At 43.6% G+C, this 11330-nt stretch overlaps 1 protein-coding gene across 1 annotated transcript in view; it reads left to right on the forward strand.

Moving 5' to 3' along the window:
- LOC109298834 (desumoylating isopeptidase 2-like) overlaps positions 1-4792 on the forward strand; it is a 105917-nt gene extending 101125 nt beyond the window's left edge. Inside the window, exon 5 of the mRNA XM_019519146.1 lies at positions 1457-4792. Within this exon, the coding sequence (XP_019374691.1) occupies positions 1457-1699 (243 nt within the window). The 3' untranslated portion in view covers positions 1700-4792. The remainder of the gene's footprint in view (positions 1-1456) is intronic.
- The last annotated feature ends 6538 nt before the right edge of the window (positions 4793-11330 follow it).

Here is an 11330-nt window from a genome sequence, read left to right on the forward strand (position 1 = left end):
TGGCATATTGTGGGGCCATGTTAGTGCCCATAGCTGTTCCCATCATCTGGAGGAAGTGTTGGTTATTAAAAGTGAAATTGTTGTGTGTGAGGATGAAGTGTATAAGGTCAGTAATATCTTTGGGTGTTTACTCAGTTCATTAGACAGATTTTCAGACTCGAGGGAGGGGGAGTTGGGAAATCTGCACTTGGGTAGGGTACTGTATGGATGACCCTAGAGCCAGGAATCTGTTTATCCATAAAGAAGATACAGGAGGGGCACCACATCTGGAAGCTTCTCCCATATTGCTAAGGCAACATGCTTTGGCTTCGCTCTAGGCAGGGAACACTTCCAGGGTTGGGAGTAGTATTTTGCCTCTGTGCCTACTTTAGACTGCAAGCACCTTGGCACAGCGGCCATATTTCCTGTGTGTTGGTGTGGATCTGTACTTGTTAATGAAACTTAATACATTTTAGGGGTGAAATCCTGATGCCTCTGAAGTCACCTGGTTTCCCCTTAAATGACTGTCTTAAAATGCCACTTCTTTGCCCATCAAATGCAATGTTTATTGTGGTGAGGACTTCCGTCTCCAGTCAGAACTAGACTGACTTAGAGGCTACCAAATGCTAATGTGTACTGGTGAATATAAATTTATTAAATTTGAATGCTATAGAAAAGATGCTTATCATGCTAACCATCCTCTAAGCCTTCCCATCCCATCATATTAGAAATTATATAATTAGAGAAATAAACCATAGGAGTACATGAGCCACAAGAATATACACAAAACAACAACCCACACATACTATAAGCATGAAACAAGACATTTGTGTTTGCTGTTTTCTATTTCCTATTTCAGTGATTTATTTTAAGAACTACCATCCTGGGAAAATGGAGAAAAGCATTCAAAGGTGCTGTAGTACAAATCTACTTTGTGGTTTAGTCCACTTGACTGTACCAGCATTGTACGGAGTGGTGATCGGAGGGAATAATTTCTCCTGAGTCTCTATCCACCTGGTCTGGGCCAACTCACAGATTAATCAAGCTTGGCTAAACATCAGTCTAAATCTCTTAAAAACGTTACACATTGAAAGTGGAATTCAAATACCTTCACCCCTATTCCAGGAGCTAACAACCCTTTTGATCCATAAACCCAAAGAACAAGGCTTCAAAGTATCTGAGGTAATGCATGGCTGTGAGTAGGTTCCCCCACCTTCCTCAGGCCCGCTGACAGAAGAACAAGAGGGGCTGACCATAAAAACCTGTGTATTTGCCAAGGCTATCATAAGGCACAGACTATCTTGGTGGAATTTAAGGTTGGGTCTGATATCAAAAAGTACGTCCATGGAATGAAATAAGAGTATTTTGAGCAATCAGGAATCCAGACTGGTGAGGAGGTGGGGGAGATCTTTTTACCAGAAGCACAATACATGTTTTAGTACTAGTAAACTTATTCTTTTTCTGCTTTGCTCCACAGATCCTATGTGGGAAGGAGATACCCCGTTGGGTGAACCGCCTGGCTTATTTCAGCTCATGCATCCCCTTTCTCCAGAGTTGCCTCCCAAAGGAGTGGCTGACCCCTGCAGCCTTGCAGAGCCATATCAGCCTTGGTCTCCACAAGGAAGAGCAGGGAGACACAACAGATGAGGAGTCCCCATCCACTTCTGCAGCTGCCTCAGCCTCAGGCACCTCAAGAACCTGTAGACATACACGGGTCTAAGTAGTGCCCTCAAATGCCATTTCCCCTCTCTCTCTCCCCCTCTCTCTTCTCCCTCCCCACCCCACTCTTTCTGGGTCTCTTCAAATTCATTCTTACCTACCCTTTCTCATGCCTTCTATCTTTTCCTTCTCCCAGAACTATTGAGGAAACCCCATTTAATGAGAAGATGAACACTTGTTCCTTTCTCTGAGGGCTGCCACTGTGGTTCTTTGGCAAAATGACTTTCAGCCCCAGTATTGTGCTGAACGCTGTGGTGGCTCCCTGGATTCTTTGATCCACAGAGAACTGCAGACTCTGAGGCATGAAAGCATGGATTTAAGGGGACTATTGGGAGGCACCATACTGTGAAGTTCCCTGGCTGGAACTGTTTTTATTCTTTTATCTTCTCTCTCCTGCCTGTAAACCTCCTCTCCAGTTCCACTGAGGTTGTCCTTCCTCCACCACGTACCTCCTGTCTCTACCAAACAAAGGAAGCATAGCCTGAGCTTGACTTTCTCATCTCCAAGACCAGCAACAAGCTCCAACCAATTTCCCCTTTTTTACCAGGTTTCTAAATCATTTGAACAACAAATGAAACATCCTGCTGTTCCACAATCACCAGTTTTCTGTATTGGAATTTAATAAGAGCTCAAAGGACTTTCCTGCCCTCAACAACAATAACAAAATTACCTTGGAAAATGAATGTGTAGCAGTGGCTTTTGCTTGGATCAGAAAAGGAATGGAGCTAATGCTCAGAGGCAGCTACTCAGTAGGCTCAGGGGTGACCTTAGGTGCATTGGTGCTCTTAGGCAAAAGGATTTTAATTTTCCTCCCTAGCTCAGCACTTTCACATCTCTGGGTTTCTCTCTCCCTTCTCTCATATGGGCCTAAGAAATTTGTTTTCTGACTAGGTAATCAGCTATGCTGTACACTGGGGATGGATTTCTGGATCCAAGAGGGTAATAAGAGAGACTCTCCTGGGTAAATCACTATTTCCTGCAGCCTTTTTTCCTAGTCATGGACTCAAAATGTAGCTTCCTAGGCAGCCACTTACCCAGCCTACATTTTAAGGTAAATGAAAAAGTGAAAAAGCACTGAAAAAGGTACAATCTATCTAGACGGAGAATGAATCCAAAGAGTATACATCTGTTTACACCCCTTCCCCATTCAAAGGCTGTCTTTAATTGGAAAGCAGCTTGGGAGCCATCAAGAAGCACTGAGAAGCCTGTGCCATATAGAGCTCCATGGTATCTCCTGTTACCCAGCACCATTATATGTCAGTCATTTGGGATAGAAGAAGCATGAGGCTGGTCAATTAGCCTCTCCAGCATTGGCCCACAGATGTCTGAAGCCCCTGTGATGGTTTCTGTGGTTGGGGTGGAGGTGGTGTAGGAGAACAGAACAAGTGTGCTCATTCCTTTATTCAATCTCTGAACCACGAATTTTGATTAGAGAGTATAGTAGGGTGGAGAATGAGAATCCAGGTTGCTTTTTTACCACCAGCAGCTGCTATTGGCTTTACGGAAGAGAAAGATAAAAGACTGTGATCAAGTGTCTGTAATGCATCGTCTTAGAGCCTGGTTTTTAAGAGCTGTGCAGCAGGAGCTTCTGTGGGTGTTTAGCATCTGTGAAGAACCAGCCCTCAGTACGGATGACCACTTTGTTTAGTAACCAAAGTGAGACTAGGATCCTGCTACTCTCACCCAGTTTATGCAGTATTCCTGTAGCTAAAGTTGAGAGAGTCTTGTGCTTTGGAGTTTGCAAGTGTTGTGTTCCATCGTTGCTGATGTACATGATGTCAGTACATATGAGACCTTTGTTTATTCTGTGCACACACACGGATGTGTGTGCAAGTGCATGTGTGTATGCACGTACCCAAAGAGATTACAGAGTACTGAGAGCCCTGTGAAGAGCCTGGGCCTATTGTTAGGAAGAGCTGCTGGATTCTTGTTGGGGCAGGGGACTCTAGGGGGTTTTGATAGCTAGAAATTGAGTCCTTGGAGCATAATCAAACTCTGCTGTCCCTGGGCAGTGTTGCACGTTTGTACAAAGAAACCTTTAAGACATGCCTCTAATTTTTGCATAATGTGTACAAAGTGCTGCAGTTCCTAGTGCTTTTGCCCAGAACCAAAGTCACATTCTTTATTAAACCTGGCTGCCCACAGCTACTACCCAGTCAGTGCTGCATTGTGGATTATTCTGAAACTTCTGGTGTAGCCATTCTCTGTTACCCTGGGGTTCCCCAGGTGGGTGCCTAGATCCAGCACCACAGTCTCTATGAAGCTTGTTAAGATTGGTATTATACTCTCCATTATTCTGAAGCTGCTGGAGTTGCTGCCCAGAAACATCATTATACAATGCAGCATTGTACCCCCTGTTCCCCTACTATCACTGGTATTGCTGCTGAAAATCAGGAGTGCAATCTCCATTTCTCTGAAGTTCCCAGGGTTTCTGCCAGCAACCAGCATTTTGTTACATGCAGGCACTTTTAAAACATGTCTTTAGGTCCTGCCCTGGAGGAAAGCAAGTGGAGGTACTCCTAGAGCTTTTGTTTGGAAGGGGGAAACTAACAACAAACAATGCCTGATCTGATGACAATGAGCCATCACCCTATCCTTCCATCTTGTGTCTAAGCTCAGAATAAAACATTGTACCAGACATCCACAGTAGAATCAGGGCTCCAGTGGCAAACGTTTCACTAGGGAAGCACTCTCTTTAAATATTTAATGAAATAACATTCATAATTGGCTGCATTTTCATTCAGGCAAGCTGTGTTCCTCCTCAATTCAAGCCCTGGGGATAGGACACGTTTGAGGTCTTGGGACTTTCCTTTGGTGCAAGTGGCTAGCATTATAAAAAGAGGAATTTGGAGGGGCTTTTTTGTAATGAGGGGGAAGAAAAACAAAACTGTTCTTTGGCTGATTTGTAGCTCAGAATGTGTTATTGTCCTCAAGAGAGCTGCTGACCTCCACTCTCTGTCCAAGATGACAGACCACCATCAATCAACAAGAATAAAGGGACACTGTGGAAATAAGAAGTATATTAATAATAGCTTTATCTGTGTAATTAACAGCATTTTAGATTATTAAAACTGATGGAGTTTTTAAAATCTAATTTACTGTTCTTCTATGGTGAAGTTTGTTTGTTGTGGGCACTATCCTTACCTTTCAGAGAGTGAAATTAGGCTGGTTGGTGTGTCACTTTCTGTTTCTAATTGCTTTCACTTTCTATTTTTCCTGTATGCCTTGCTGCTGCTTTTTTGGGTTCCTAACACTGGGTGGAGTTTTGAATACAAGCAATTTTCACTGAAGTACATGGAGACATTTGGAAGTGGGTAGAGGGAACAGAATATGTTTCGTTGCCCCTTGTCCCTTTATTTATTTTTTAAATTCTGTAACTTTAATGTTGGGACCTAAATACCTTGAGATTCCCCTTTCAGATAGGGGGAGGAACTATCACTGCACCTGGGCACCAGCAGCTGCAGGTGATTTTTCTTACAGAGGATTCAGACGGGCACAGATGAGATAGTGGGAGTTAAAGGTGAGGTTAAACTAATGCTAGAATAATAATATTTGTGATTTGTGCAAATGTATAATGTTTCCTTTAGGGAGAGTCCAGGAAAGAAGAAAAGTTAAGTTGTAAACAGAATCTTCTCTCAATAGTATTTCAGTAATGCCAGTTCTTCTGATCAGGGGAGACTTTTCTTTTGGGAGGCACCTGGCCATTTCTCTATACGGAATTCAAGAATGGAGGAACTTGGAGTTCTCAAATGCTTAGAGGACATAAAAAGAAACAACTCTGGTTTTACAGCCTGTTATTTCCTGAATTTTGTGCCAGTGTGTTGGGACAGTACTGTACAGTGAAAAGTGACACAGAGAGGCTGGTTTCAGAGGTGCTGAGGATGTGTACCTCTCATTATTTTCCATTGAGGTGGTGAGTGCTGAAGGATTCTGAAAATCAGGTCCATATTGCCTTTGCATAGTTGGCAAGTTCAAGAAACAGCAGCACTTGCGAGGACAGTTCCAGCTAAGCAGATGTGTGGCATTTACAGTAAGTACCTCAATGACCATGCAGTTTCAAGACATTAGTCTGCTAAAGAAGAATTACTAATGTTAGAGATGGATGTATAAGCCATCCAAGGTATGGCAGCATTGTTTCCTACAGGATGATCACCAGGGGATTGTCTGGTTTAAAGAACCCAAGCAAAGCGACTTCTGTCATTTCCCATGGGCACTATTCAATCTGTCTTGTTGTCAATGCTTTTGCTATTCAGACTAAGTTTTTCTTGTGCTCACTTCCAACCCATCACTTCTAGTGATGCTGTTTAGCAGTTCCCAAACAATTTTCTCCCTCTCTACCTCAGTGTTTATAATCTGCAAATCAGTTCAATCATTCAGTTAGACTAGGAACGATTTCTAAGATAATGTAGTGACCACAGAATCAAAATAACACTTAGCATTGCTTTTCAGTGTAGTATGTATCATAATCCATGCTTTGTTCAGGAAAATTAAGAGTTCTGCACTTCCACCATGTTCCTGACTTGGCTAAGAAAGAGGACTACTTCATCACTGAATTGCAGCACTGTTTCTTGTGGTTAATGTTCCCTTAGTGATTCAAGACCCTTCCACTGTAATTTTATATAGTTCCACTAAGGGATATGGCATTTAGCAGGCACATAAGATGAGGGGCAAAATTTAGCTCTGGCATAGTAACTCCCTGTCATGATGTTACTTATTAGTACTCTCTTCTTTGCTTTGTCAGGTCCTAGGTTTGTTTGGGGCCCTACATATGGGATACTAAATTCTCCAATTGAAATTTAGATTAACTTCTTGGGGTCTGTAAATTATGGTGGATGCTGACACACCATCCTCCTGGCTTACATGGTCTGATGAGCAGCTTTGGAGCCTCCTACTCCTTTCAAGCATATCAGCTTCTTGCCCCTAGCTGGCAGCCTTTTCCTTTCAGCAGCCTCATCCCTACTCCATCCCTCTGTGTCAACGTCTTCCAAGTGTCACTGAAGCTGAGCTTGTCTTTGAAACACTTGGCATTTTAATTAGCTGATGAAATGAAGCAGGGAAATAATGATTTGGCGTTGCTGTGAAACTGTCCAAGTGTTCAGAAAACACTGGTCTGACTTCTCATTGAAATGCTTTGTAAGAGACTGGTCAGCCTTCCAATTCTAACCGATTTTTTTCAAACCCATTGGGCATGTCCCCATGAGCAGGAATACGTATTCCCCTGAACAACTAACAGTGATACATATTTGTGGAACATAGCAAGTTGTCCTGGGTTGGGTAGAGGAGGCTGGGGCCAGCACCTGGGGTTCTGGGGGCCTCCTGGGGCTCTAGTGGCAGTGATCCAGATGCACAGAGCCTGGCCAACAACTGGAGCATGGCATGGGCAGGCCATGCTCCAGTTTCAGGTGGAGCACACAGCCGCCTTGAGTGCCACCCTGCTTTTTTCTGGTGTTGTTTTGACACCAGGATTTCCCAGTGTCAAAAAATGCCACTGCACTGCAAATTAGCAGTTCAGCACACAACTGCAGGTGCAGTATGTTCAGTTTGTGGAGCTAGAAACAAGTTTATGATCCGGCTCAAGCTGGACGTGTGCGCTCATCTAGACATACCCATTGACATGCAGTGAATTCCATTGCTGTTGTAGCAGACACACTACAATCATGATCCTGGGAAGAGCGGCTGTTTTTCCAATGCCTTTGGACGATTCAATTGGATGTGTGGCATTTGCATCAGGTGTTAAGGGTTGTGTGCAAATGCACAAGTAATTATTAAGAGAAATGATGTATTTGTGGTTCTTAATGTGAAATAAGCTCTGTACTTTTGCCAAAATAAGAGGCCATATTTATTTTTGGGGCAGCTGTAACAATTACAAATCTATTATTTCTATTCCTTGCCCATGTGTTGACCAGCGTAGGATAAAAAGGAAAAACACTGGCAACGGCTGGAGCCGGAGGGCTGCACAAATAAAGGAGCTTTGGTGGAAAGTTCCAGGAGATATTTTGCCCTCAGGGACAAGTGTGGTTCACCTACAAAAGCCTGTTGGGCCTGCATGCACATAGTTTAACGCTGTCTTTGGCCAACTACTTAAGTCCCTTTCATATCATTAACTAGATCTTTGACTGAGAAAGGCCGAGTTCTGAACATCAAACGAGGGGCTAACAACGCAGATTTCAGGACTGAACAGTGCAAGCGGCATCTCTGAAAGTTTCTTCCCCCATTGCACAACAGTTCTGAACTCTGCCAGTTTCTGATCTTCCAGTTCTGCCTCCCCCAAGCTGTGCAACTGCACCTCAGTCTTCAGTTGCATTGCCTAATGTAAGAGTGATGTAGCCATGATGATCCAGAAATTATGTAAGAGGCAAGGCTTTGTTAGGGTGATACCTTTTATTGGACCAACTATGTAGTTGGGATAAAGTCAGGCAAGCTTTTGAATATAAGCTGTTGCTTCTCACTATGCTGTGCCAGGCTTTCTGTGACCAAAGACTTGACAAAGAATGTCTTGCATTCAAAAGCTTGTCTAACTTTAACTTTATGCCAGGTGCATAGTTAGTTCAATAAAAGATATCACTCTAAGAAAGCCTTTCATGTTGCGTCACCTACGCATTGCATCATGCTCCTGAGCTTCATTTTTATCAGCATATCTTGGTCCTGACCTGTAGTACCCTCTGCTGGTTCAACCTGAAGTTAGACCACAAATTCTACCAAACTGCAGGAATGATTTCCAGAGGTGGGGGGGGTGGGGGAGGAGAGACTTGGGGAGAAACTAAATTAATTTAATCTGTGAGCTAGTCAGTATTTGAGCACAGTTTTCCAGGCTCTGCATTTGAACCCCACATTGCCATGCCCAAGTCCTGCTATCGGAGGTTTCCTACAAAAGCACAAAGGAAAGTTTAATGAAAAAGCGTAATATTCTGTGTCACATACACGTGTATAACTTTTCTTTCTTCTTCAATAACCAACATAAAACAGACAATTGGAGGGATGCTATTATTAACCACATGTATGGACATGACATGTTTCACCTGGAGCTCATTACACAGCACATATGCACAGTGCAGAATCATGTCCGGGCTCCAGACTGCCAGACCTTTGAAGTCACCAATGCTGAAGAGGACAATCCTCATTTCACCAGACACCCTGTCTCACTGAGGAATGCAATAGGGTTGTCATTACTGCAAGGATGGCTGTAGCCACTATCACAGTTCTCAGAGGAGTATTCTTCATTATGTATTGAACAAGTCTCCCCCTCCCACCCCGCAATTACTTAAGGAATCATTGCAGGCTTGGCAGAAATGGTCCCACGTGGAGCACATGCTGGGTAGGAGGAAACATCTCTTTCTTTCATCTTTGAGATTCTTGAATTTCCTTAAGGGGATTCTCTGTGACAAACCATCTGTCCATTTAGTGGCACCAAGGCCCTCCTCAGCCTCAGGGTTACATAGACAACATCACTCACTCTCTCTCTCTCTCTTTCTCTTTCTGCCAACCCCAAAGGAGCCCTTAACTTCCAGCAAACTGCCTTGATTTCTAACAGGAATTTTACCTGGGTCAAAATTACAGGTTCAGACCTAAGTGAAGGCCCTTCATTCTATCAGTGGTCAATAATATTAGATATGCCTCAGCTCTCTAATAATAATATTAGATAGGCCACAGCTTTACTGTTGATTGTACTATACTTGGATGCCTTCAGATTTCCTTTGTCTCCTGAAATACAGAATAGCAGTGAATTGTCTCTATATTACTATTGTTATCAGTGACTATTGTTACTTTATTATTACTAGCATTATGATAATGCTGCAGAGCTCTATTATGGATCAGAGCTTCACTGTGCAAGGTGCTGTAAAAAAAATAACAAGGCGGTCCCTGCCCCAAAGAGTTTCTAATCTAAGCTAGGGTCCCTCCTAGCCTAGAGGTATCGAACACACTCAGCCACAGGGCCAGTCTGGATGGGCCCTGTGGACCTAATCAAAACTAGTTCTGGAGCCAGTGTACAAGGCCAGTCTGGTGGGACATCACATACAGTGCATGCCCCGGATCAGTCTCATGTGCTGCATGCAGTGTGTACTCGTGCCTGGTTCAGCCCTGAATACTGGCCTCAAACTAGAGCTCATGTTGCAAGTGGCACATGGGGCCAGCACAGGGCACACAATGCATATGGTGCTTGCACTGGCATGCAGGGACAGTCTGGGGGCCCTGTCTGGACCCAGAGCCTATATGCAGGGCTGAGCTGGTGCATGTGCTGCATGCAATGAGCGGGGCCAGGGCTGGGGCCAGCACTGGTCAGTGCTAGGGCTCCATGGGCTGGATCTGACCTGCAGGCTGGATCTTTGACACCCCCAATCTAAGCAAAAGCTGAGAATTTCAGAACAAACAGAGCAGACAGACAACTAAAGAAAGAAATGTAAGGGAAGCAATGCTAGATGGCTTAAATCATTAGTGTGTGCAGAACAACTTAATTCAAACACCTTAGTCACAGTTATATCAAGCAGCAGAAAAATCTGTGAAATATTCAGTGGCCTTATTTAATCAATAGCTTCAACTAATTTAGAGAGCTACTACTGTACCACTAGCAGCTTTCAGCTCTCACAGCTCCAGGCACACTAAGATCATCCAGTTGTAGCACCTGAATTGGGCAAAATGTCCGACTTGCTTGATGAGATTAAATGAAATATTTTGTATTTATTTATTTCAGAATGTGGTTATGCCTTGTCTGGGGAGATACAGGAAAGAGTTTATATTCAGGGCCAAATGCACCACACAAATCTTTTTTTCTTTTATCCTTTTTCTTTCTAAACGTGAGCCCAGACACATGTTCTTTCTAAACAGGAGCTCTGTCTTTTTCCCAGTCTTGCCCAAATGAAATGTAGACAGGCAAGCCTCAAGATAGAAGTGAGACTTAATTCAAGATGAGCATAACCTACAAAACTCTGCCTGGATCAACACAGTCCCAAGACTGAGGCTTTTCTCATTAGGGGATGGCAGGCTTAGATCTGAGCCTTTTCAGAATTTTACAACCATTTGTAAAGCACTGATGCAGAGCTTTTCAGTCCCAATTGTCCAGCATGAGGAAGGTTTGTTTGGTTTATTAAGGAGAGAAGGACTGGATGTCATCTGAATGGATTGGGTATATTTTTATATTTGAATCCAGAGTTTTAGTGTAACTTTATCTTAGTCTCTCTCAGTAAGGCATAGAAAGGAAGACAGCAGAGACTCCCTGTGCCTGAAGAAGGGGGATTGCACCTGAAAGCTTGCTAAGAACTTTTCCCCAACTACTCAGTTGGTCTAATAAAAGATGTCACATCTACTCAAAGATCCTTGCCTGTAAATAGTTATAGCATTGAGTCCGCACTATGAGGTAAACTGCAGTTTTGTAATTGATCAGAAATGCAATTGTTTTACCAAGTTACAAATCAGGTGGGTAAGTTTGCGTACAGAGCAAATTTCATAGAATCGCAGAGAAGCCGGGCTGGAAGGGACCTCCAGGGGCCATTGAGTCCAACCCTGTCTGAGGTAGGATCATCCCTGTCCAAACCATCCTAGTTCTGCCAGCATCACCTCAACCGCAAGGCAGTACCTACTTTGCCGCCTGCGTTTGTATTGGGGCATCCTGGGAAATCAAGGTCACTGCTCCATGG

Source organism: Gavialis gangeticus, unplaced genomic scaffold (assembly GCF_001723915.1).
Source record: "Gavialis gangeticus isolate Ggan-Ray unplaced genomic scaffold, GavGan_comp1, whole genome shotgun sequence".
NCBI lineage: Eukaryota > Metazoa > Chordata > Crocodylia > Gavialidae > Gavialis > Gavialis gangeticus.